The sequence below is a fragment of the Symphodus melops genome (genome assembly GCF_947650265.1).
Source record: "Symphodus melops genome assembly, chromosome: 7".
Classification (NCBI taxonomy): domain Eukaryota; kingdom Metazoa; phylum Chordata; class Actinopteri; order Labriformes; family Labridae; genus Symphodus; species Symphodus melops.
Genome location: NC_136697.1, coordinates 25,382,891 through 25,410,867, shown reverse-complemented (window position 1 = coordinate 25,410,867; position 27,977 = coordinate 25,382,891). Strand labels below are relative to the sequence as shown.

The 27,977-nt window shown below is 44.0% G+C and overlaps 1 protein-coding gene across 3 annotated transcripts in view; it reads right to left on the bottom strand.

Moving 5' to 3' along the window:
- Positions 1–2,535: 2,535 nt before the first annotated feature.
- The window catches only part of LOC306826352 (rho GTPase-activating protein 12-like), a 50,102-nt gene continuing 24,660 nt past the window's right edge, over positions 2,536–27,977 (bottom strand). The window contains exons 3-18 of one of the 3 annotated variants that reach the window (XM_079347610.1): positions 15,500–15,769; positions 14,053–14,259; positions 13,518–13,598; positions 12,612–12,740; positions 11,816–11,890; positions 11,160–11,221; positions 9,828–9,909; positions 8,597–8,698; positions 8,330–8,428; positions 7,768–7,861; positions 7,312–7,431; positions 6,855–6,953; positions 6,650–6,727; positions 6,226–6,360; positions 4,503–4,608; positions 2,536–3,924 (exon numbers count right to left, since the gene is read on the bottom strand). In XM_079347610.1, the coding sequence (XP_079203736.1) occupies positions 3,750–3,924; positions 4,503–4,608; positions 6,226–6,360; positions 6,650–6,727; positions 6,855–6,953; positions 7,312–7,431; positions 7,768–7,861; positions 8,330–8,428; positions 8,597–8,698; positions 9,828–9,909; positions 11,160–11,221; positions 11,816–11,890; positions 12,612–12,740; positions 13,518–13,598; positions 14,053–14,259; positions 15,500–15,769 (1,914 nt within the window). In that variant the 3' untranslated portion in view covers positions 2,536–3,749. The remainder of the gene's footprint in view (positions 3,925–4,502; positions 4,609–6,225; positions 6,361–6,649; positions 6,728–6,854; positions 6,954–7,311; positions 7,432–7,767; positions 7,862–8,329; positions 8,429–8,596; positions 8,699–9,827; positions 9,910–11,159; positions 11,222–11,815; positions 11,891–12,611; positions 12,741–13,517; positions 13,599–14,052; positions 14,260–15,499; positions 15,770–27,977) is intronic. The other 2 variants (XM_079347611.1, XM_079347612.1) reach the window with 2 other exon arrangements.

Genomic DNA, 27,977 nt, shown 5'->3' with positions numbered 1-27,977 from the left:
TTGCAGAAGGTTTCGGTTTGAACTCTCCGCTTCTCCTCTCCTCTGTCTGTGAGTCATGCTGCTTCCTGTTTATAGCTCTAAGACCATAGATATATATGTTCTATATACTGTATATCTATGTCTAAGACGCTAATCGGGAGCTCCGATAGGTCAACAAAATCCTGTGAGATTTGGAACAAAATACAAAATAAATATATTTAATTAATCTCACCGTATCAAATTTAATTTATTTTCAAACAATAATAATTTTAACATTAGGTTTTTTATTTACCTGTGCCATTTAGTTCATGGCAATAAACAAAGCTTTTCAAAGTACATATTCTGCACAAATATATCAGTTTTAAAGTGCATTTAAATTTGAGTTACTTTTGTATTTTTATATGACTACATTTTTAAACTGGTACTTTTACATGTATTCAAGTACATGTGTTTTTAAGTAACAGTACTTTTACTTGAGTATAATATTTTAGTACTCTTACACTTCTGCTGACTTACCTTTCCTGGGTATTCACCGGACCTATAGGCCCTCCTTTGTTCCTTTGTAAAAATGAAAATAATACTTTCAAGAAATATACTTATAATACTTTCTCTGTACACTTCTCAATAAACTGTTGAAACATACCAGCTCTGATCAACTCCAGCTCCAAACTCCAACTAAGAGCCTCTCAGTCCTCCTCTTATATAGGAGCTGGAAACAACCATACGTGGGTGTAAATCAGTTAACTCTCAGACGAGTATTACCTGTTCTACAAACAACAAAAACTATCCGCAATAAAGCTAAAGCATGTCGAAATACATTTCAGTTAAGTAAATACTGATACTGAAATAAAACTGCCTTTTAAATAACATGTTTAATCTCAACAATCTAAACATCCCTCCACTTCTACCAAACATGGCACCTGCCACTGGACACCCCCCCATAAGAACCCAAGGCTGGGGTCAGCTCTGTTTGACACTTCCTGGTTGAGAGAGAATAGTGCACTCAAGTCTGTGGAGCGACAGGTGACTGACTGATGAGATATATTTGATGTGTAACAATAAATCAAATATTTTAATGTAAAATAGTCTTTGTGTATCAAAGTAGAATCTGAGTCCCTAAAAGATGAACATGTAAACTATTCTAATATAGGTGTTCTGTCCTGTTTGAACATTGCAATTACCATGTGCACTTGTTATGTGCTTAGCCTTTTGTCATTCTGTTAGCATGTAGCTGCAGCATTTCTTGGAAGTATCAGTACATAAGTGACTATGTGTAGCGTTAGCATTAGCCTGGATGTTTTGTGTCATACTTTTCTTCTGAGCTTGTGATGTAGCATAGCATGTAGCTTAGCTTGAGTATTAGCCTCGTTGCTATGTTTTATGTAATACAACTGAGATAGCATAGCATTAGGATGTAGCATAGCGTTAACGACAATTAAGTATTATTTTTTACATATTTGCAGTACATCAGCATTTACCATTTTGTTAATCGTTTGTATTTCTTTTAGGGATGGGACTTTAACGTGTTGATTACAATTAATTAATTATAAGAAAATAATTTAATCACACATTGCCTCATAAACAGCGCAGAACTGTTTGTCATTGCTTCGCGCTAGCTTCACGCTAGTTCCGCCACAAGTATAAACAAGAAGCATAGAGATCTCTTTGAGTCTTAATGTTTATACTGTACCTATTTAAGAACATTGTTAATGCCCAGAGCCATATGATCATTACATTATTATAATAAGATGTGCAAGCTTCTCATGTCATTAATTTATTGTTTTTCATTGAATTTTCCCACTGATGCACACAAATTGATTTAGGCAGTTAGTCTTCTGATAGTTAAAGGTTGGTCACCTTTACCCTTCAGGCTATCAAAGCTTTATTGCAGCTATTAAAATAAATATGAGAAAGATCTGTTACAAAGCACAGAAACCAGACTGAAATAAAAACATCGAAGATCAATCAACCACTGCTTCCATGTTCTTATTTTGAGGAGTGGGAGATACACGTTTTCTTTAAATTAAATGTCCCCCCCCCCCCCCAAAAAAAAAAAAATATAATAAAATCAGCACCTATTGGCAACTTTAAATATTCACAGGTTTATGTAATGACTGATCAAAACGTATGAAATCCAAGTATCTTATAAACATAACATTTACGAGTAGAGAATAATGGAAAATGTGTTACACGTCATCTTTTTAAATCTGAGTCGTCGATCCATCATCTATACTTCTTTTACCGTTCGGAGCCGATCCCAGCTGTCATTGGAGGGCAAGTCTAAGTAATGACACGGTCTGATATACAGTGTGATTAAGTCACACTCAATAACACATGACGAGAATATGATGCTTAACATTTTGACATACACGCTTATAATGCAGTTATTCTACCATACAACGTAATGAGCTCAAATAAAACATCTGACCTTTATATTTAAGGTCGTAATAAATTGATTATTTTCTCATTCATTATTCTTTAAGTTATAAATATCTATGGATGATCACACCTGCTACTTAGCTGGACTAAATAAATATAAGGACACAAAGAACGTCGCCATTGTAAAGTCTCTTATTACAGGTCTTTATTCCAGTTTGTTAAAGCCAACACTTACATTCACAATCTTCCATTTAACCTGACACTCAGGTAAACCTCCACATCATTCAGTTCATTTTTAATCTGCACATCTGTTGGTCACGCAACGCTCACAAAATAGTGATTTCTCCCTCTTATTATATTTATAACACTATATTTACTATTTGTACAATACATCCAGTCATCCGTCCGTCCGTCCCGTCCCCACATACACATGCACACAAATAAACACTGTACACATTTATCAACGGAGTCGTGTTTGAAGGCCTGAACGTTTCATATCCACGTGTTAAGGAAGGACACGGTCGAGTACCTTTTGTTTATCAAGTTGATGTCATCTCAGCGCAGTGAGACGATTTGTTCTTAAAGCCAAATGCAGAAAAAGTGGAGTGCTTTAATATACATCTATCACAGATTAATAATAAGCTCTGACGTGTTCGGAGGACCCCGGGCTGGAGAAGCAGATTCAGAGAGCGATGGACAGAATAAAGCATTTAAAACATCTCCCTTCTTCTCCTTGTTCTCAGTGTTTCATCTCTTAGTGTCTAGACGTCTAAAGCAAAGCACAGCAGTTTGTTTTCTTCCCAGTGCGTTCTAAAATATACAGTACAGTATATATATATACACACACAGGGGCACCTCCACCTCGCCAATACTGTCGCCTCCTCTGTATTCAAGGCCTGGGAGGCTCGTCCCTCTGCAGCTCCTTTGGTCTCAGTCAGTCTGTGCAGTAGTTACAAGCTTGTTCAGCCCGTTTCATCAGAATCAGTTATTTTAGAAAATCCAGTGTCGGGACAGGAAGACGTCACCGTTTGCAGTAGAGTGGCACAAACGCAGCAGCAGGAGGAAAAAAAACAAAAAAACGAGATACTGAAAAGTGCACCAGGTCTAAAACTTTTTGGTCGCTATTTTTATTTTTGGTTCGTGACGTTTTGGGAGTGGCTTTGGTCCGGAGTATGCAAGATTTTGGAGAAGCCGGTGACCACAAGATGGTTTGAGATGAAGAAAAAGCAGCTCCCAGGCCGGGCTGGACCGCGGCAGGCCGGACAACGCCAAGCCAGGCTGAGCTGTGTTATTTTATTTTTATTTTTATTTAGGCAGGGCCATGCTGGGTAAGGAAGAGCTCTGCGTTAAGAGAGGAATTAAACAAAAGAAGCTCATCCTCCAGCGTCTCTCTACCTGCCGAAAATGTTCTCGTACTCCAGAAGTATCAGCTCCACTATCTGGTTCTGGTAGACCATGTGGACCGCCATGTTCAAGGATTCGATTTCAGGCCGCAGCAGCGTGGGGCCGAAAACGATGGCTACGCTCTGAGTGGTCATACGGTTCTCCTCTCCGTGGTCGATCACCCTGGAGGGACAGACAGACACAGCATCCATTACAGCACTTCACAGACGGGAGACGTAGAAACAACTTTTTATTCACACTGCAGGTCACGCCCACACACACTGATGGCTGAGGCTGTTATGGAAAGTGTCCATCAGAACTAACTAATCCCATTCACACTCTGCAGATAAAGCAGCAGGAAGGGGTTAAAGGTCTTTCCCTCGGACACATCGGACATGCGGCTGCAGGAGCTGGGGATCGAACCCCCGACCTTCCCGTTGAGAGACGACTCTGCGACATTGTGTTCTTCACTGCTGATGGACTGTGTGTTATGTACTGAGTTTGGTTTCTGTCTTCATAGTCACTGTGCAGCACTTTGGTCAACTTTTTATTATAAAAAGAAATTAAAACCATTTTGTTGACTGCATTTATTGAAGAAGTGCCAAACAGTGTTTAATTCCTGCTCCAGATGCTGGAGTGTGTTGATCTTCAATGTTTAAAAATAAAAATAAAATCAGCTGATGAAGCATTAATTAGAATGATCATCACTGCAGCATGCATTGTTTTGCACTTCCTGGGTGTCACCTTGGTGCTGTTCTTACCTCCTGAGGTGTTTGAACAGAGCCTGCATGGTGTCGTGGTTGGGTTTGGGCAGCGCTCTCACCAGCTCTTTGATGGACTGAACTCGATGTTTGTATTCTGGAAGCTCTGCAGACAACAAAACAAAACATTTATCAAAGTCAGAGAGACGAGAGTCTGTGTGAAGCCTGATGCTGTCAGTGTGTTTTTATGGGAGAGCAAAAACATTTTTTTTTTTTTTTACAGAGGCATTACATCATCTGCTATCCATGTAAGATGTCATTAGGGTTTCCTCTAATAGTATCAACTATTCTAGTGGTGGGGGGGGCTTTTGTCTTAATTGGACAGGACATTTGAAGAGAGACAGGAAATGTTGGGAGAAAGTGTGTGATGACATGCAGCAAAGGGCTGTGGCTGGATTTGAACCCTCGGCCGACCGTAGCCTCCTTACAGTACATGGGGCGCGCGACATAACCGCTAGGCCTATTGGTATCAGCTTTTAATCCCCATCTGGACAGCTGTATGTGTCTTCAACCAACATGTCACTGAGCTTGTCCAGTCCTGTTTTCTCCAACTTAGAAATATTATCTAAGTTAGACACATCCTCTCTCGCTCTGACCTGAAATTTGGATGTTTCTATCCTTGTTTTTCCTATTTTGTTCTATTTCCTTGTTGTGTTAAGCACTTTGTAAGATGTTGTTTTAAAAAGTGCTATATACCGTAAATTCCGTACTATTGAGCGCACCTGGATATAAGCCGCACCGGCTAAAAATAAGTAAATAAATGTATTTGTACATATATAAGCCGCACTTGATTATAAGCCGCAGGTGTCCACGCTATAACAGGAGCTATTTACACAGACGTAGGCTACCGGTAACATCCGCAAATACTGTAGCGTCCGTACGGACGTTAAAGGACGACGAGAGCGTTCAAATAATAACTTTTAATAACCCGATCACTGTCGGCCGTGACCACGCCGTTTACAGCGGAGAGCAACACATAACTTGCCGTAACAATCCAACTCTCTCCCCCAGCGTTCTCTCATACAGCCGCTCAACACGTTCTCGCTGGTGCATTCACTGACTCTCCACATAATCGGAATTATGAACACATTATCAACTACTGACTTTACAACATGAACCGTTACAATACGAAGCCTAGCCGACGGTGTCTGTAACACGGCTGATGAAAAAGATGACCGTAATATATTTCACAAGAAAAAGTCCATCCATTCACTGCCTCAGAATGACTTCATTACTCACTTCCTCAGTCTCTGTTGTCGCTGTCAGTGTCATCTTAACGTGCAGCAGCTCTGTTAGCTTCTTTGACAGCCAGGTCGATCGCCTTTAACTTGAAAGCTACATCATATGTATTTCTCCGTGTGTTTTCCATCATGAGGGTGCGTGCATGAAGCGCAAAATGACTGATATTAAGATCCGACGTGACGAAGTCAAATGTTTTTGCGGCAGAAGCTCATTGTCCCCCAAGAAAAATCCATGCATTAGCCGCACCGGAGTAGAAGCCGCAGTGCTCGAAGTGTGAGAAAAAAGTAGCGGCTTATAGTCCGGAATTTACGGTAAATAAAGCTTTACTTTCTTACTAAGTGTGTGTGTATGGGGGGGATATTTAGGTCAAGAATAGTTTGTGGTTTGCAGGCAGTAAACTGAGTCACAGAGGTTGAGATAACGTGTAGTGATACAGACGATGCGTTGACAGGTAGTCCAGTCTGCTGTGTGCCACACGTACTGATGGAGCTGACAAAGTCATGGAAGAAGGCGTAGGTGAAGAGAGGCTCGGGCAGCTCCCTGAAGTACATCTTTAAAGCTCCAGTGGTCACATGAATGTCCTCCCACTTGTTGTCTGTCAGGTTCACCTTCTCATCTGGACAAAAAAAAAACACACACACAAACTGTCAGTGAGAGAGAGATGTTCAGGTTCATGTTTATAAAGGTCTACATGAACAGAAGAAACTCTGACTGGGTTCAAATGATGGATCTGTCAACGATTAAGTTCAAAACATTCAACATTCACAGGCAGCATCACACTGTAAAAGGTGCACACATCACCCGGGGAGAGGAACCTTTAGAGATCCTGGGACTAAAGGATCTTTCAGTTATTGTCTCTTATTTATTGAATCTATAAAAAAGATTAAAAGACAGCAGTAACTTACCGTGATTGACGGCAAAGCGTAGTTTCTGGATGACGGCCAGGTTCCCACTGACTCTGTACAGCCCGTCCACACACAGACCTGCACAGATCGGTGTGTGTTTTTTACTGCACTCTGACACACGCCTGTTTAATCACCCCCCCCCCCCCCCCACCCTTCTTTACGAGGAGAAACACGCCTAACTTTATCTGCGTTTGTGTGAACCCACCGTTGTTCTCCACGTGGTCGATGCACATCCTGACGAAGCTCGGCACCGTGACGCTCTCCCTGTGACACAAGTCGGACAGGCAGCAGCCGAACACCTGATCTGAAGGCAGGAGTGGAGAAGAAGAGGACAAAGTCTCAAAACAGTCCAAAGTCCTCGATTGTTTGTTTGTTTTATACACGTCCTGATAAAGCTCAGTGTTTTATTAGTTTCTACCAGAGCAAAAAAAGAAAAAAAGAAAAGACTTTCATAAAGCTTTCTGGATTCCTGCGAGCAAAGTGGCAATCAGGCAAATGTATAAAACGAGTGACATCTTTTTTTATGGAGCTTTCTTTAGTGGTAAACATGACCATCTGATTTTAAAAACCATCATATGAAGATTTCATAGGTTCATCTGTTTATATTTGTTGATTTTAAGATCTTGAGATCAGAAGACAAAGGATGTATTTCTCTCTCCTACCTTTGATGTATCCCTTGTCTCTGACGGCCTGCAGGGTCGGGCGGCGGGTCAGGAACTTCTTCAGCTTGTGCCTGGTCTTCTTGTTGTCGGAGCCGTCCATGCTGGCCGAGCTCTTCATGGCTGCAGAGGACAGATGGGACAGGACCACCACTCGTCTTAACACACTGATCGCCATGATGTCCTCATTAGAGAGGGACACTAACGCGCTGTGCTTTTATAAGCCGGGGAGAGGTCAGGCAGACTTTGGACTTTATGCTTTCACTTTCAGGCTCGTGTGCCGTTTGCACTGAAGAAGTTCTGCTGCAGTATTTAGCGATTCAAGTCTCAAATCTTAAACTTTGAATTCTCTATAAAATCAGTTTTATAAACATTTGTGTGTAGCACTTCACTTTCTCACGGCTGCAAACGTGTTACGTCTTTCTTTAAACAGGTTTCATTTTGACACGTCTCACAGACCTCGGCCTTTCTTTGAGTCTCTGTGCTCCTCGATTTTCTCCGCACCAGGCAACTCCGGCATGTCCTCTTCGATGGCCTCGTCAGACTCCCAGGCCTGAGACGCACACACACACATAAACACACACAAACACACAGGACTTTAAAAATAAGATACAGGCTGTAAAAACGTCTATCTGCTGCACCTTTGGACTCTCAGACAAGATCAAAACAAACTGGATGTGTTGTTGTAGAGACTAAAACTCAACAAGTGACGTCTTAACTTCCACTGTTATTCTTCAAACTGTTTTTATTTCTCTTAAACTTTTAAGCTTTTATTTTTGTCTTTATATAAAAACTGAGCCAAAAGTCTTTGCTGAGTCGTGTCCCCGGTCTAGGGAAACCTGGACACAGCATGATGACTCTTCCCTCAGCAACACTGGTCTATATCCGTCCCTCACTTCATATCTTATAAAAATATCAGACACACAGTCCTTCCTGTCATTTTCTTGGATCCTTCTTAAAGATCATTTTGGGAATATAAAGAGCAAACTTCAGGGTGCGGAGTGAAGTCTTGGGAGCTCACGTGGGTGCTGATGGTTTCCTGCAGCGCTCGGTACCAGTCGTTGACGAGGCCGTCGTTTTCTGATTGGATCAGGAGCTCCGTGCCATGCCGAGTCTTCACCTGCAAACAAGACCCGACACATCAAAAGCCATCAGCACCAGCCGTCTACAGTGTCATTCATGTTTATGTGACGTCATAAAAAAGGTCAAACCAACGGGGTGATAATACTGTGGCTACACCGAAAGGATTGGAGGCCTTTTATTATAAACATCCGGAGCTTTCTCTCACCTCTATAACATGCTTCTTGCTGGATTTGTCCTTTGAGGCCCACTCCACCGAGCCGCCCCTCAGGTCCACAGTGAACTCGGGTTTGGACTGACCGACTCCAAACTGGACAAAAGATATTAAAAAAGTGTCAAAGTGACTGAGAGATTAAATCATGCCACTGTGAAATCAGCATCCAAGTAAACTATCAAACGAACTTTCCAAACGTCAAGAATTTACCTTCAAGCAGTTAAAAAAAAAAAAAAAAAAAAATCACTGTAATGTTTTAGTTGTGTATTTGTACTTAGAGTTCCTGCACAGACACAAAGAAAATACCTAAAATGATGGGTCATTAAAATTCTGAAATCCTATAAAAGGTCGATGTTTTGAACAATCTTCCTTGAGAGCAAATCAGAAACCTGTTTCCTGTTCGGTTGAGCCTCCTCTCTCGTGTCGGCGTGTGACTGAGAGCTAACAGTCAGTATAAAAGCTGCCAGTCTGATCCGACTCTCTACATGCACAACACACTTCTCACTCACGAACATTACGCAGTCTAATCTTCATCTCTTTTACAATTTAATGATGATTTTTGTGAATAAATCAGTTTAATGACGCGTTATTTTGGAGCCAGTGTGTGTGTGTGTGTGTGTGTGTGTGTGTGTGTGTGTGTGTGTGTGTGTGTGTGTGTGTAAACATAGATCTAAGAAGACCTGAACCAATAGAGACACATCTCTGATTAAACCAGGTCTTTTATGATCTCACGGCTGTGTTCTTAAATGTGACGTTAAGCTACACTGAGTGACTCCTTTCATCCTGTACCGACGTCATCCTTTTATTCTAATCCTCGCCTCATGCGGCGACGTGTAACACACACACACACACACACACACACACAGAGGGGTTGGGGTCAAAGCGTGGCACACGGGAGGTGGATGGCATCCAGAGGAGGAGGAGGAGGAAGCACATACAAAGGAGCACACTGTGGAGCTCAGAGCAGCCGGAGGAGACGGCGGGTCGTCTCTTAGCAGCCGTCCTCCAGCTGCTCGACAGTGACGGGAGAGAGACAGGGAAGGAGCCCATGTGGTGGAGAGGAGGTGATGGAATGAGGTAAAAGATGGAGGGGAGGAAAAAAAAACCCTCAACCTCAACTCCTTTGTATTTTACCAGAAGACTCTTCCTCAGCTAGCAGCTTCACGTGAACAACCTTTCCTTTCACATATTTATTCTTATACTTGTTTGTGTTCCTGTCACTCACCCAGCTGGTCCCGCCTCCTTGGCCTTTGGCAAACAGCAGCGTGAATCCTTGGAGCACAGTCCAGGAGGAAGTCCAGTTCTTCCTGCAACACAGCGTTCATGACCTCAGTTTAGAGTCGGCCGCAGAAACCTCTCTTTCTTTATTTGGGCTAATTATTAAAGGAGGGCACGCACTCAGGCTTGAGTCCTGTTTACTTGCACTTTGATCAGATATTGTATAAATGATTCATGTTGTAAGACACAGTAATCCTGCTTTGTGTTAATAATTCATTACTGCTGTATTACAGATCCGTCAGATACAACAGAGTACGATTTAAAAACAGTCATCAACACCCCGAACAATATGGAATCATGAACGGAAATAAATATTTGTACTTTTGTGTTATATGTGTGAGTATGGTGTCTCCCTGCCTGTACAGCTGTGAAAATTAATTTCCCCGCGGGGACAATAAAGTAACTAATCTGAAGCCTTTAAATGTATTATCATCATGCCGTGTGCTGCCAGGTCACCTGAGTGAAAGAGAGCTTCACCTCAAAGGGTTAATTACCTGGTTAAATTAAAAATAAATACATTAAAATAATGAGCCGGGCACGAAGAAAGAGCGAGAGAAGTGAGGAGAGGAGCGTCGATAGTTTCTGCGCCCCACGTGTCAAGGCTTTAGTCCCGGTCATATCTGACCCGTCCTGTCCTGTCCTATCGATCAAGGCTAAATGTACGAGAATGTTAACTACATTTAATTAAGATTTTATTTGTTATTATTATTATTTGTTATTTATTATTTTTATTTTATTATTTTTACATATTATCATTTAATTATACATTATACTACTAACTACAAAATGTCCTGAAAAAAAAAAGTCACTTTTAAAAAGGAGAAGCTGCCTGGAGGCTGAAGAACCCCGGAATATGAATAAACCAAAAACAGACAAGAAGAAGATTGTTGGATCTAAACAGTCTAAATGGGACTAATCATGTAGCATGTACTGTAGAGGGATACGTAGCTACTAGCAGTCAATAATTATTAATAATCAGAACACTCTCTAAACTCTCCTTTTAAGTTTATTTTTCACAATAATCAACTGGGGAAAAATGTCTGTTTGCTTTCTTTAAAGGAGCGGAGAAACATCTCTTGGCATTGTCGTTAAAATGCAGAATAAAGACGTTTATCTTACAGAGATTAAATAACGTTGACCTCGTTTATTATTGGGTGAAATCAGTTTTAATGATCGTAAGTCCTCGTGTCGGAGCAGAAGACAGAAGAGACAAAATCAATAATGATTAAAGGGGAAGAGTGTGATGCAAAACGATGATCCAGTGGGAGAGTTTGCTTACCGTACTTTCTTGCCGTGCTCCGTGATCTTTGTCACGTTCAGAACTCCACATTTCTCAGACGGCTGGATGGAAGAAACAGAAACGGGTCATGTAGACTTTGACTGACAGCTGCAGCGGGAGGAAAGGAGAGAAGAAGAAAACCCACCACCAGCCTGGAGGAAACATGCTAAACTCCACACACAGGATTCAAACCAGCTACCTTCCACCACCACCAAAAAAAAAAAAAAAAAAAGTTCTAGGAGAAACTACTTGTTCTGCTTTTTTACCAACGATTTGAAACACACAAGGCCACACAGATGGTCAAAGCACAAAGGAATAAAAACAGCAATTTAAATGTTTCCTGTGAAATAAAAAAAAATAAACAGCCTGTGTGATCTCGTCTCCTTCAAGCAAACAACAGAGCAGCTTTTTTTTTTTATTTATTTATTTTTTTTTTCATAAACCGGGGATCCAACACAGGTTTTATTCTGCTGTCTTCTTCAAGGGCCGACTCAGAGATCGTGTCCCTTTTCTTTTTTTTTTTTCCCCACACCTGTGCAGAAACCTCCAGCTGCAGCAGGAGTCCCTGCTTTACTACCAGGAAACCAACTTGTGACACCTGCAGGAGAAAAAAGAGAAGCGAGCAGGACAGGACAGGCGAGGGGGTGAGTACTAACGGAGGTGGGGGTCTTGGGAGTTGAGGGGCAGGAGTCAGAGTCAGGTGAGGGGGGCTTGGGGCTCAGAGGAGCGTCCTGGTGAAAGAGACAAACAGAGTGTCACATCAGCTAACAACAGAAGGTTAATGAGAGGACGACGAGAGGTTAAGAAGACGCAGGCGCTAATTAGCAGTTAAACGATAACGCTGCAAAATGAGTGGAGTGCCTGTGAGGCGCTCAGGAGTCGTGAGCGGATCATTAATTAGAGGTGGAGGCAGAACAAAGCCCATGCTGCTGCTGATTATTTTCAGATGAATCATTTTTCGTGTCATCATGGACAAACTGTCTCACACACACACACACACACACACACACATATATACGCACACGCACACACAATGGTTCATGATTGAATGATCAGATTCAAGACGAGCGGCCTGGATCATCTCAGGGAATCAGGCGATGATGATACGTGACACCGGGAAACGAGGCGTCTAATTACTCCTTTTTGTGCGATAGCCATCATGCATGCTGATTGGCTGCTTCGGCTTGATTAAGGGACGCGGCACTGATTGGCTGGCGGGTCGGACAGGATACTGACTTGGTGTTTGTACGGGTGCAGGCGGGTATAGCCTGAGCGGAAACGTCTGGTTTTTAACAGCCTCTGCAAAGCAACCAGTCTAGAGCTGATACTCGAGAAACAACGGCTTCATCGGGAGACTTTCAGCTCCACGAGCTTTTCATTTCTTGCATGTGGTGAATTTACAGGTAATGAAATGAACGAGTGAGATTTATCCAGCAGGTTGAGGTTTCAGACCTTGTCGTTGGGATCTTGAACGTAGGCGCTGTGTCTCCACTTGGTGAGGACGATGGGCTCCACTTGTCTCCGGTCCAAACTGCGACTCTTTGTAGCGTCTCCAGACGGCTGAGGGGGGGAGTGGTTGTACTGGTGGGAGGACAGATGAATATACGTTTTATATATACAAACATAATCTCAGGCTCTGCAATGACAACTAACTATACTAAGTATTTATCCTGTTATGATTGAATATGAACATTCATCCTGTCAGTCAAAACCACAGGATGAGGCTTGAACAAGAACAGAGTTAAAAAAAATTCCCCCGATAAACATAAATGTGGATTTAATAAACGAATAAAAATATCTAAAAAAACGTTGTTTTTTTTTTTTACAAAAAGTAAACGATCACAAACGAGCCTCTCCTGGAAAATCTCCTGAATTCATTTTCTCAAACTCTGTCAACAACTTTAAAAAAAGGAAGTCGAAGTGGGTCGCAGGTGGCCTAGTGGTTAGTGCGCGACCCGTGTACGGAGGCTGTGGTCCTCCAAAGAGGGCAGCCCGGGTTCAAATCCAACCTCTGGCTCCTCTCCAATCATCTCTGCCTGACTCCTGACTCGATCTACTGTCTAAAATAAATAAATAAATAAATAAAGGCGTTAAAAAAAAGAAAAAGAAAACAAATTCAAGAAAAAATTAAGTAATATTTCAGTTATTTAACAGAATTTATTTTCTTTTATGTCTTTGAGAAAGAAGCAGTGATGAAGAGTCGTTTGACTTGATCTCTTCTTCTTCACACTGGATTCACTTTCATTGAGCAGGAATAGGGTTTTTTTTGTCCACATATTTTGGGGTGTTATGGAAGTCCAAACGCTCCTGATTTATTTTTGAGAGTAAATTAAGGATTGATGCCCTTAAGGGTCTCACCTTCGGAAGCTCCCATTCTGACCTCGACCCGTCTGCACTGTAGTAATAAGGTCTCCCCTGCTCGTCCACGTGTTTCAACCACTGGGGGTGCACGCACAGACAAAACACACGGGAGAAACACAACCCTTTAAAATAACATCCGACTTACAGACAAACCTCGATTTGATCATCATAGAAATGTTGAAAATGTAGCGTAAAGCTGTGCTGCGTTAAAGTCCTGTTAATGTTTCCCTGAATGACTTTAGTGTAAAGTCACTTCAGTCTTTTTGGGATCTACATATTTACACGTGGACATTTTCAACATCATGTGGAGTTTGTCTGAGGGAAGCACGAGGGAGAGGTTAGACTTGTTCATGCTGCGGAGTGACGTCTTTGTCTTTTTCAGTGTGCAGGAAACATTTTGACGTGTGCACTTATGAGATGAGATTTATTTATGAATCAATCCAAAAGCCCGCTCCCACATGCAATCCAAGAACCCCCCCCCCCCCCACACACACAGTGAGGAGACAGCTGGTCAGCCCCGTGCAGCCGGTACCTTCTCATTAGTATAGTCGCTGATGTACAGCGTGTGGCCGTACTCGTCCATCTCCTCCGACCAGCCGCGCGGCGGAGAGCCGTACTGACTGTCTGACTGGCTAGAATAGGTGCTGAAGCAGGTGTCCTCCGACGACAGAGGCTGGAGTCGACCAATGGAGAGCGAGAGGAAGGGAAGGAAAGAGGGCGAGAGCGAGAGAGGAGTAGTCTACCATGAGCGCAAAAAGAGAGAGAGAGAGATGGAGAGAGAGAGAGAGAGAGAAAAGCATCTTTCACCATCATGGAGTCACAGCAGAGGAAAAACACCCAGAAAGAACAGATCATCAGAAACAGCCCAAAAATAAAACCCAGCAGAGAGTTTGAATCACTGAAGTTTGAATCACTGAAGTTTGAATCATGCTTGCTTTGGGACCCAGAGGACTAAATCTGCTGCTGTGTGAAGCAGGATAAAGGAAGTACCAGCTTGATGCCTGTAGGTGGCAGTGTGGTCTGATTCAGGCGAATATGATGTGTCACGGCGTGTGAGACGAGATGCTGCGAGAGCTGATTATAAAGTCATCTGCATGTCATCACGGCTGTAAATACCTCCCCCTCTCTGTGAGTGTGTTTAGTTATTCTGTAAAGCCTTCCAACACGTCCACTTCCACACAAACCATTATCCTGCAGACGTCTCACTCGGTCTGCGTCTAGTACGAGCTGCAGCCATCAGAGCCGGCATGTTGTGTTTGTTATCACTATCAGACACCGACTCTGTGCACATTCCTGTAATCATATACATCTGTACAGGCTGACTGTGCTTCACGTGTGAGTTATCTTCAAGCAGGAGTCTGAAGAAATCTTTAACGAGGTTTGAGCTTTAAAGTTATCTGGTCGCACACATGTGGACGATGAAGAAGTTTAACCAGGTTTAAAGGTGTGTTAATAGTCTAATCTGTGTTGAACCTCACAGATACACCTCTCTCTCTCTTTATGAGGCTGCGTTCCCATGGAAACGACTCAGGCGACTCCGGCGATACGGCAGATCTCCTGCCCAGGCGCGACACTTAAAATGCCTGATTTTAAGGCAGCAGCAGCAGCAGGAAGCATTTTGTCCTGCAAGCGATCACTTTGATATTTCAGGCAGAAGCAGACGTGTGTGCGTGTGTTAACCTCGTAGTTTCACAGAGGCAGGTTTGTGTCCAGCTCCCACGTCTCTTCTTTCATTTATGTCCAAAGGTGCTATATCTGTGGCCCCTCGCACACATGCAGCACACTCAGCTAAATGTCCTCGACCCGACTTCATGATTTAAAAGACGGCGGTGCGTCCTCAAATTCTACATCTGGTCATATTACTGAGATTTCTTTGTTTTGTTTTGGATGTGGCACCTTGGCACCTTTGGAATCCATTTCCCCCCCCCTCAGTGTAGGATTCATCTGTTTCCTGTCAAACCCTTTCACACATTCACTACCTCTGCGCTCTCTCCCGTACTGTGGCTCTCTCCTCTGGAGCTCCCCGTGCTCGTCTCCCTGGTTCGCGGCGGCTTCCACGTCCTCTCCTGGCTGGAGCGGTTGTAGTAGAAGTGCCGGCCGTTCTGGTCCTTGTACGTCTCCCAGTCTCCCAGAGCGTGGATGGGCGAGCCGGAGGGGGCGGGGGGCAGGTTGGTCTGGGAGATCTTCAGCTCCTGGAGGTTGGTGTAGACGGGGGACTCTGAGCGGCCGTGGCCTGAAGACGATACAGTCTGTTTGGGGGGAGAAAGACATAAAGAGAAGTGGAAGTGTCAGTCATCTGGGAGTGGATTAAAGCCTCTTATATAATCAGTTCCTCGACTGCGGTTGATGAGCCGTGGCGTCAAAGATTCACAGCTTTGAGAGGGTAAAGCAACACCTGCAACCTGCAAGCCGGCGCACACATTCCCATCAAAAAATACATTCAAACACCTCCTTCGAATCCTCCATCCTCACCACGCCCACACCATGTTAATGACTCGTCCCTGTCGAGCTCCACCAGGACTCAATCAGCTCGTAGCTGCAGGGTTCTCTGCTGAAACTGAGCGGCATCAGAGCACAAAGAAAGTGGAAATCGTCTTAATTCTCCGTACATCTCGCTGACGCAGCAGAGGACGGAGGAGAGCATGAAGGAGCTCCGGGGAAAGGAGGAAACGCTGCTCTTATATAAGTTCTAGCGTGGCAGGTAGAAATAAGGAAGTTTTCAAAGTGTCCTTCAAGATGCATCCTGACCACAACAACCACAGTTTGAGCAGGCTCATCCTGCCCTGCAGCCGGCGAATGGAGAAATCTTTCCAACACTTCTGTATGTGTCGAGCTGCATAGTTCTTATATAGGGTAATAAAATAAGAAAGCTTGCAGAAATAGATTCCCAAACTTAAATGAAAGTGTGTTACAAACACAAGAAGTACTCAGTGGTCTGGATTCTCAGACCTGTTACTCCTTCTCTCACATGGCATTACTCTCTCTCACTCTGTGATTTCTGGATCTATCCACCGTCCTACTTCAAAATAAAGCATGAAAAGTTTGTTGTTTTAAACCCAGAACTACCCAGTGTAGTTCTGCAGATGTGCCCTGAACCTACAGTATCAAATCATCAGAAGATCTACATGATTTCAAAAACTTTATTCCAGTTTGTGACAGAGAACGGATCAAAACTTGCTGAAATCATAAGACAATTGCGAAACCTGTCGAACTGTTTGGAAGAAACTTTAGGCAAATATTTATCTGTTAAATTATGTTTGGCAAAACATTTGTTTTGTATTAAAAGTTCTTTAAAAGTTGCATCTTTTTTTTTTTTACTTTGTTGGTTTATTGTAAAAAAAGTGGTCTGGATTTGAATCCAGCTGAAGTGCAGCCTGTGCTTCGCTCGGCTCGAGCCTCTAATGACGCGAGCATCTTCCTTCAAACACCCCGACGCACGGGCGGCCCAGTCAATGGGCTGCATGTCATGATTATTTCATGCTGGCGTTACAAAGAGGCAGAGAGACGACTCATAAATAATGTCAATGCCTCGAGCCCCCCCACACACACACACACTCACACTGGCTCTGTGATGTTTTTATTACAGCCGGATCGATGGGGATGAAATATGCAGGAGCAGAGCGAACAGCTGGAGGTGCCCGAGAGGATCGAATATTCAGTGGCCTGAGAGCAGCGCTGATCAATACGGGGTCAGAACAGGACTTCATAAAGCACATCAAGTATATCACACAGGAGATTTATTACACAACTACTTCTAGAGCTTTCCACCTGTTATAATATCATCACAAGTAAAAAGACTTCCATGATGATAAATCACAAACATACTGCAGTATTAGTAACCTTTCCTTATTCTCGTCACTGTAGTTAAACGTGTTCACAACATACCTGCAGAGGTGAACAACTAGTGAACACGTGGTCCTCTTCGTGTACCGAGACCGCACGGAACCAACTTCTCCTCAGACGGACCATAGCCATGGTGTCGGTGTCGCAGCAGCTAGTGTTTGTGAGTGTGAGTAAAGGTCTGTCTCTGGCTGCGTGCCTCTGTGCTCTTCCTGTGTACTGCTGAGCAAACACGGTGCTGTCAGAGGGGGAAGTCCACGGCACGCCAATCAACCCGTTAAAACAGTCCGAGAGCGAGCGAGTGAGTGAGAGGAGCACTTCGATGAAGTACTCGATTTTAAGTGGTCGCAGGATCCACAACATTTACTACAAGAAAAAAAAAAAAGCAAACAAACAAGATTTCTGTTTGTTTTCGAAGGTCGAAGACGACAAAGAGGATCAGACTGGAAAAATACTGAGATTTATTTGAAGAGACACACTACTACTACTAGAATAAAAGTGAAATACAAAAACAAACTGCAGATAAGCACAGCAAATTCAATATAGACGAACATAAGAACAGAATAAAATAAAAAAATCTGACAATCTGAATCTGACACTGAATGTTGTCCTGAGTCTGACCAGCAAGTCGTGGAGTGGGCATAAGATCCCCCCCCCCCCAAAAAAAGGCGCTGGCCTTAAGCTTCTTGCACGTTTGATGAATGTGATAATGAATGTGCACTATATTGATAAATACATAAAAAGAATAGGATACAGCCGGGTGTGTGTCTTTTTTTGAGCAATCCTTCAATTGATTTGTGTGAAACGTGCCGATACAACCACATTATTAACGTGCAGACGGGTTCTGATGACACTGGCTATAAATGCTTTTTCAGCCCTCATGATGTGAGTAAAGGCTGCAGCATCAGGTGGGCTCATTAAAGATGCACAGGGGGGGGGGTTCTGGACTTCATTAGAGGTTTGTTCCTGAGCAGCTTGTGCTGGACATCTGCTGTGAACAGACTGACCACCCAATCAATAGTGAGCTCTACAAACCCACAGAGCCACACGGGGACATGCAGCCTTCGACCTCCTACATGACAGGAGCTGCTCTCTTTTAAAAAGCGCTTTAGTGGAGGTTGCCAGGTGTACACCTTTTCATCCTGTTTTACAGAGCAGCAAAGAAGTCAGGAGTCATTTGTGTCCAGGGATTAAAGAAGTCTTTCTCGGAGCTGGTGAGGAATAAAGAGAGGCAGAAGACTAAACATGAAACTGTACTGACTCAATGATTATCTTTTAAAACCATGAGAGACACAAGTCAGGGCGCTGTGTTAAACTCCGCTCACATGATAAACATCATGAAACATGGGTTAAGAATCAATATGTTCAAATATATCGAATGGAGAAAAATCCATCATCTGCAGCAGCTGCTGTAAGCCTGAAAAAAAAATTCAACCAATGTCTGCCATGAGGTACCAATACTAAGAACCAATCACACGCCTCCCTGTCTTCCTGCTCGTTCTCTCTACCCCTTACGTGCACGAGCACTCACTCAAAGCGCGTCGCCGAGCAACAGCAACAGCACTCCGGAATGTAAGTGAGGGGGCGTGGCCTATGAGGGAGCACAGAGAGAATGCTGCTCTCAAACTCATACTAGTGTGTGAACCTGCCTTTAAGAGGTTGTTTTACTTCTTAAATACGAGGATTTACTTTTTTTTCTTTAATCAAACACTACTAAAAACTTTTGTCAACTTCAAAAAAAGAAACAAACATGCATGTGGGGAGCAAAACATGGCTGTGATTTGATCTGACTTATCACTGAGCAGAAGACTGATCAGACGCCGACTGTCCCATCTGCAGTAAGAAGCCCTTCACTGCAGCAGCCAGCAGGCCTGATTGCAGCTCATCATCCTCCCTAATTTGCTATTTCAGAGCCTGAGCGGGACTTAATGTGTTGAGAATAAGACAGGGCGGGGAGCGATGCTGCCAGCTGCAGATAGGAGACCTGCAGAGTCTTATCTGTGCAGCCTGCAGCTCTGCACAGGAATAATAATCGACTGGTCCACTGTTCTTCGGGCGCAGATAAACGCCAATCCGAGCCAGAGAGAAGAGGAGAGGACTCTGCTCCAGGCGCTGAATGCATCACAGCTAATATTAGACAGAATTGGCTCCAGCCGCTTTAGCGTCACGGGGTTTTTTATTTAGTCTAAGTCTGATATGAGATTCAGAACACTGTGCTCATTTTATGCAAAGTTGTCGTCTTCATTCATTTAAAGTGGCTCTGAAAACGCCGGGCTGCTTCCTTAAAGAAAACGTCTGGTGAAGGCTGCTGGGTCCTTTCACTGTGAGGTTTTTTTTTAGGAGTTATTTGGGTGGCTCATTTGGTTTCCTCCTCGTGTCTCCAGCGTACTTATTTTGTTGGAAGCAGAGTTTAAAACCCCGAAGATGCTCGACTCAGGTGATTTAGAAACACAGAAAAGTGACAGCTGAGAAGAAAGACTTCGATCCTCTGGACTCAAGACAGCATCGCTCTGCTGCTGAAACACTGCCAGTGTATGTGTGCAAATCAGACATTGTGCAGGAGTGTTCATGCATATATTAGTGATCAAAAACAAGAAATGAGCAGATATTTAGCTGATATTTGTAGCCTTGTTATGAAACAGGTGTTGATTTTTTTTTTTTTTTTTTAAATAACGAGGAAGGGATTATTGATTATTCCTGTTATTCCATATGATGTGTATGTAAAAGCAGTTTGTTCTACATTTGTTGTGTGAGAAGTGATCAGGCGGGTTAGTTAGAGCTGTGGCTCAGTGGGTTGAGCCGGTCTGCGGTTCGACACCCAGCTGCACGTCTGGATTTTTTTTGATTTTTAGTCCGTTATTGTAGAGACATGCTTCTGAGGCCTGAATCACACACGTGCACTAAACGGGAGCTGTGTGGACGTGCATTCATGGAGAGATGTCAGAAAGGTCACCTGGGTCACTTCAGACATCAGGGTTTGAATGTGACGCTGTGCAAAAAACACCTCGACAACAAGCTGATGAATTCAGCGCTACGTGACGGTGAACAAAGACATGTGCAGCCGGCGTTCAGCGTCCTTTAGGTGGCAGCCTGACAACAAAGTATGACGAAGTTTAAAGAGCGACGTGCCAGAGTCAGGCGAGCGGGGGGAGAAGGGGGGCGGGGCTCCACGTGTTCACCTCCTAACTCCTCCCACTTTGACACAGATGAACCTGCTCTGCTGCATACCACAGGCAGCTGAGCCGTGCAAACACAAAACATACACACACACTTGTAAACACACACACTCTCTCTCACTTTTAGGCTGGCACCAGATAAACACACACACACACACACACACACACACACACACACACACGTGCATGCCCAAACATGCCCTCAAATACAAACACATCTTTTCTCTACTTCCTGGTCCTTTCAGTTTGCAGTTTCGTCGGGGGGCAAAGTGCCTCTGCAGTGCTTTCCACGCTCACAGTCAGAGTCACATATATTACATAAGAAGGAAACGTTACCCAATAAATCCCTCTTTGGCAACTCTCCCCATGTCGCTGACCGAGGCAGACTTTTCAGACTCTCTCTTTCTTTCTTTAGGAGGAACGCAGTTTCTATCTTTGCTCACATTTTGATGGATTTCGCTCGTGGACACAGAAGGGTACAAAATGTCATCCTGATAGAGAAATCTGCCAATTATTACAGCAGCTAGAAAAATGACTTTTTTTTCTCAAGGCCCAAAGCTTCAGACTGAGTCACATTTTTAAGAGCGATACTGCAACAAACGTGCATTCAAAGTGTCTGTTTTCTGCGCCGCCTGAAAGAGGCTGTCCTTTCGTATCGCAGCGGCTGTGGGTTTGAATCCGACCTTGACTCTTTGGCACATATCGCCCTCCACTCTCTCTCCTCTGAACATTTACTGTCTTCTCTTCAGCCGTCCGATCCAAGAAAGGCAAAAAAGGCAAAAAAGGCACTGAAGATAATTATTGGAAGAAATACGGTCAAAAGTCGGATTTTAGCGCTTACATTTATTCAGCAAAATGTCTTCTTCACTGTCAGATGTGGTTTGGATTAGCAGCAGTTAGCTTGTGTAAGAGTGCTACACGCTGCTCCAGTTTGATGGATGTGTTACAAACGACCAGTTAAACCTGCCACGAGGTGTGACACACTGTGACACACTGTGTCACAGTGTGATCGAAGCAGGAAGAGAGGAGGAGGACCGCTGTACATGGAGAACAGGTCCAGGTCCAGGTAAGATCGGATCAAGATCATTTCAGAAAAGACAGAAGACATAGAAAAATAATAAATAAATAAATAAAAATCCAAAAACACCCTGAAAAACCTAAAGTTTGGAAAATCTGCGTCCATGACAGCCCTGTGCCTCCAACAGTCCAGTCTGTGGTCCTCTCACTAAATCAGCTCGAAATGAAAAGCAGGGAAGAAAAGCAAACCACACAGACAAACACACTGCATGTCAAAACACACACACACACACACACACACACACACACACAAAAAGGCCTTGAAACACCGGCACCACCCAAGGCAATTACGCAACAGCAGCCACATTCAACAGGAGAGAGGAGCAGACAATGCAGGGCAAACAGAGAATCACCTGAGGTGAGGTAGAGACGCAATGACCTTAAGAAAGCCGAGAGCTGCAGTCAGCAAACTTTCAGACCGCACAGGAAGGAAACTCACCGACTTTACCTACAATTAAAATATTCATCTGAACGCCTCGGATATTAACAAAACAGCCACGTTAATGTGAACGACGCAAAACAAGACAACGTAATAAATAAAAGGCAGGGATCTTCTTAGACAAGGCCACCTCACGTGAAAGAATTACGATAGAGATAAAAATGTTAAAAGTTGGAGGTGCTGGCTGCTGCGTCGTTTTCTGTTGAAGTTCTATCCTAATGCAACCCCACACGGCCGTTTTGGACGCCCCTCGGTTTGCACAGATATGAGAGCAGTTATCAGGTCAACAGGTGTTGCGGCGATGGAAGCGGGCAAGAGAACTGGATCAGACAGAAGTGATCGTACCCGACCTGAAAAAACCTCTGCATGTTTCTAATAAGCTCCACCCGCAGAAATGTTTGAAAAATGGAGACGAGAGGCTAAACACTGAAGCTACAGTGCCCATTAGAAACGATCAATTCAACGTCTTTGACACTTGAATCTGTGACTAAATAATGATTGATTTTATAAATGGTTGAATGAAAGCTGATCACAACGTTTGAGACATGATGGCAGCGCCAAAAACCAGCCGAGTATTTAAATCACAGTTTCATCAGTCTGATTTATTCACACGTAGCTTCAGTTTTTAGAGATCAGCAACGTGTACGACTTCATCAACCCGCTCCGCGTTTGGTACAGTGCTCATGAATGAACAAAAAAAAAAAAAAAAAAAGGAGTTTGTTGATGTGGTATGAGGAGGGTCCAGACAAACGGAAGATGAAGAGGAGAGTGATGGACCATGCCCTCGTTTTACAGTCAAGTCTGTCAGAGAGCTGGTCCACAGAGAGATCCTGGTCTGGTTCTGAATCTGACCCTGATCTACTTACGTCTCCACACGAGCTGCAAATGGGTCAAACGTGACAAAATAAAAAAAGGAGGTGTTGGACTGGAAACTGGTGCGAGAGAGAGACGCTGAGAAGTTTTTAGGCCATGTTCACAACTTAGTGTCTACGGTGCCGGGCAGAATCTGCTCACGGTTAAAACACCTTGTAGAAAGTTTGTAGTGCATGGAGGGGAAATATTTTCCTTCCATTCAATGTACGAGGGGTTAACGTTAATTATGTCGGTGTGTTTCCTGTAAATTATGCAACCAGCAGACAAAGACGCGATGCGTTACATCTCCTGCAGGGTGAGATTCTCTGTCGGGACTGTAAACAGCTTCCTGAATAGCACGAGAACACCAGGATGACGCAGAGAGTCAAAAGTGATTAGTGTTGGCGAATCCCCAGTGAAAACGGGAAATTAACTTCCCCAGATGTGTACATGTGTTTTTGCAGAGTACATGACCATATGTCTGAGCGTCTGGATCAGCAGCTGTCTCGTCCAGCCCCTCTGGGAACACTCGTCAGGCCGTCCCTGCAGGCTGGGACACGATGGACCAACCCAGAGTATCAACTTTCAATTCTAATGAAATACTTGAACTAGGTTTTTTTTTTTTTTTTTTTTAAATCAGGCTGGACCCGAATATTCAACTATTTGAGTATTCATTCATTGAGCAGGTAATCGATTATTCATTTTGGGAGTTGGGTTCCTTGTATTCCCATCCTCATAGCGTGACACTTCAAGAGAAGGAGGTTGTTTGATTCTTCTGGTCGTTCTGCTCCTAGTGAGCCGATGGTTTTTACCAGATTTTTAAAAAACCAGCAGACATAAAATGAGTAGAAACAGGTTTTCCAGTCAGTCTTAAATATACACTCAACAAAAATATAAACGCAACACTTTTGTTTTTGCTCCCATTTGTCATGAGATGGACTCAAAGATCTAAAATTCATTCCAGATACACAATATTACCATTTCTCTCAAACATTGTTCATAAATCTGTCTAAATGTGTGATAGTGAGCACTTTTGCTTTGCTGAGACAATCCATCCCACCTCACAGGTGTGCCACATCAAGATGCTCATCAGACACCATGATTAGTGCATAGGTGTACCTTAGACTGTCCACAATAAAAGGCCACCCTGAAATGTGCAGTTTTTGCTTTATTGAGGGTCTGGGGACTCAGAACCAGTCAGTATCTGGTGTGACCACCATTTGCCTCATGCAGTGCAACACATCTTCTTCGCATAGAGTTTATCAGATTGTCAATTGTGGCCTGTGGAATGTTGGTCCACTCCTCTTCAATGGCTGTGCGAAGTTGCTGGATATTAGTGGGAACTGGTACGCGCTGTCGTATACGCCGGTCAAGCACATCCCAAACATGCTCAATGGGTGACATGTCCGGTGAGTATGCTGGCCATGCAAGAACTGGGACATTTTCAGCTTCCAAGAATTGTGTACAGATCCTTGCAACATGGGGCCGTGCATTATCTTGCTGAAACATGAGGTGATGTTCATGGATGTATGGCACAACAATGGGCCTCAGGATCTCATCACGGTATCTCTGTGCATTCAAAATGCCATCAATAAAATGCACCTGTGTTCTTCGTCCATAACAGATGCCTGCCCATACCATAACCCCACCACCACCATGGGCCACTCGATCCACAACATTGACATCAGCAAAGCGCTCACCCACACGACGCCACACACGCTGTCTGCCATCTGCCCTGAACAATGTAAACCGAGATTCATCCGTGAAGAGAACACCTCTCCAACGTGCCAGACGCCATCGAATGTGAGCATTTGCCCACTCAAGTCTGTTACGGCGACGATCTGGAGTCAGGTTAAGACCCCGATGAGGACGACGAGCATGCAGTTGAGCTTCCCTGAGACGGTTTCTGACAGTTTGTGCAGAAATTCTTTGGTTATGCAAACCAATTGTTTCAGCAGCTGTCTGAGTAGCTGGTCTCAGACGATCTTGGAGGTGAACCTGCTGGATGTGGAGGTCCTGGGCTGGTGTGGTTACACGTGGTCTGCGGTTGTGAGGCCGGTTGGATGTACTGCCATATTCTCTGAAACGCCTTTGGAGACGGCTTATGGTGGAGAAATGAACATTCAATGCCCGAGCAACAGATCTGGTTGACATTCCTGCTGTCAGCATGCCAATTGCACGCTCCCTCAATGCTTGCGCCATCTGTGGCATTTTGCTGTGAGACAAAACTGCACATTTCAGAGTGGCCTTTTATTGTGGACAGTCTAAGGTACACCTATGCACTAATCATGGTGTCTGATGAGCATCTTGATGTGGCACACCTGTGAGGTGGGATGGATTGTCTCAGCAAAGCAAAAGTGCTCACTATCACACATTTAGACAGATTTATGAACAATGTTTGAGAGAAATGGTAATATTGTGTATCTGGAATGAATTTTAGATCTTTGAGTCCATCTCATGACAAATGGGAGCAAAAACAAAAGTGTTGCGTTTATATTTTTGTTGAGTATATGATCAGGGTCGATGTTTTTAGTCTACCTGACTGATTGAAGCTAACGGTCGAGGTGGTCGTGTGGAGCGGTCCACTGAGGACAGCTTGAACATGAAGTATAATCGGAGGAAGAAACGTGTTTTTAAAGAGACGCCACGTAGCGAGCGGCGCACTTCTTTGTTTGAGCAGGGTTTGCGTTCACATCGAGTTCACGTGAATCGTGCCTGACGCCACCGCTTCAAGCAGACTTGAGCACGGTACCCGAGAACAATACGTTCACACACTGATCAAATGAACTCAGACTGAGGGGTCCGGAGCTCTGGGATACGGGCCCCCGGGTCCCTCGTGTGCAACCACCTTAAAAAGGTAACGCTCGGAAAAACAGTCAAATTGGAATATTTCATTTTCTATATGAAGCATTTCTGACCTGAACTCCACAACGGCCGCCATTTTAAAATGCAGCTAAAATGTGTGGCGCCACGCGACGTGCATCACTCGGCAGGGGAAGAATTTTAAAGTGGTGTGCAGAGCACCAGCAGCCTTCAGTCCTCGTTGTAGATTAGCAGTTTACCTGCAGCACTCCTACAAGACGCATGAGCAGGTCCGCTAACAGCTAGCTTACAGAGGAGCTGTAAGCTAGCACATGAGCAGGTCCGCTAACAGCTAGCTTACAGAGGAGCTGTAAGCTAGCACATGAGCAGGTCCGCTAACAGCTAGCTTACAGAGGAGCTGTAAGCTAGCACATGAGAAGGTCCACTAACAGTTAGCTTACAGAGGAGCTGTAAGGTAGCACATGAGCAGGTCCGCTAGCAGCTAGCTTACAGAGGAGCTGCAAGCTAGCTGTTAGCAGAGGAGCTGCAAGCTAGCAGAGGAGCTGTAAGCTAGCAGAGGAGCTGCAAGCTAGCACATGAGCAGGTCCGCTAACAGCTAGCTTACAAAGGAGCTGTAAGCTAGCACATGAGCAGGTCTGCTAACAGCTAACTTTACAAAGGAACTGTAAGCTAGCACATGAGCAGGTCCGCTAACAGCTATCTTACAGAGGAGCTGTAAGCTAGCTGTGTTACAGCTCAGACACAAACAAGCGAGGGTGACGATGTTCAATGCTTTAGACGGCTAATCCTGCACAACCCTGAAAACAAAACATAAACGCAGGGATGAAATAGTTCTCAAACGTCCGAGCTGAAAAGTTAAAGTTATAAAAAGAAAGATAAGGCTTTTCAGAGTCGCAGGAGATCAGCGTATCTGCTGCCCCTTCTGTTGCATCTCTCAGGGATACAGCAGCTTTCAGACTGAATCTAAATCACCGCTGATGGATGTTTACATTTTGACTCCTGTTATGGCAACACAGCTGAGGAGGATTAAGATGTGAACCAGAGATTATTGCAGCATATCAGCCCTGCTGCTCCGTCAATACCAGACTCAGACTTTAAACAGCCTGCCAGAGACCTGTGCACCTGTTATCGCCGTCTGTTTATCCAGTGCCACACACTGCAGAAACAGTCCGTCTGATCGCCGTCTTTACTCACCACAGCAGCTCTTTTTCCACACTTTTCACGGGAAATGAGTCTGCTGTCTGCAACCGTTTGGTGCCTTGCTCAAGAGCAATGTTAGCAACCTCTGCCCAAACTATTCAATGTTTTACTTTTGACTAACATTCATCATGTCAGCCGGTTCTGGACAGATGAACAATGTTGGGTTACATCATGAAGGTGCGGTGTGAAAAAGCTCACACGGCATGCCAAACATTCCCCACACGAAGGAGGAAAAGGTAAAATGTTGGTTTGAGTGCCGAGCGTGAAAGAGGACACCTGGCCGCTCCACTTCTGGTCTCACAAACACTTTTTTACTGACTCTTTTTCTGGAACAGTCCGCCCCGAGTGTTCGACAGTGTTGGAGCCGTTCTGCTTCCTTCTCGCCTGGCAGAGTCTGACCTTTGTGGCTAATTTGATTCACCAGACCTCTGATTTGATTTCAAAGTGGTGAAGCAGATGGCTGGATGTAAGTAAGTGTGTGTGTGTGTGTGTGTGTGTGACTGCATACAGAGCACCGCCTGCTTTCCTCTTCAGTCTTCTCTTAACATCATCTAAACACACTCAGACTCTTCAAACAGATGTGTGAGTGCTTCCTCAGCTCCAGCCTCTCTCTCTCTCTCTCTCTCTCTCTCTCTCTCTCTCTCTCTCTCTCTCTCTCATCCAACATGTCTCTAAATAAAAAGCATGAAAGACTTAACAACCAACCTCTTCAAAAAAAAAAGTTAGATGACGGCTCAGTAAGTAAAATACTTTGAGTTTTAGTCAGAAGATTTAAAGTTTTGATTCACATTTAAACTCTTAAAATGTTTTCTAATTACCGTAAATTCCGGACTATAAGCCGCTACTTTTTTCTCACACTTCGAGCACTGCGGCTTCTACTCCGGTGCGGCTAATGCATGGATTTTTTATGGGGGACAATGAGCTTCTGCCGCAAAAACATTTGACTTCGTCACGTCGGATCTTAATATCAGTCATTTTGCGCTTCATGCACGCACCCTCATGATGGAAAACACACGGAGAAATACATATGATGCAGCTTTCAAGTTAAAG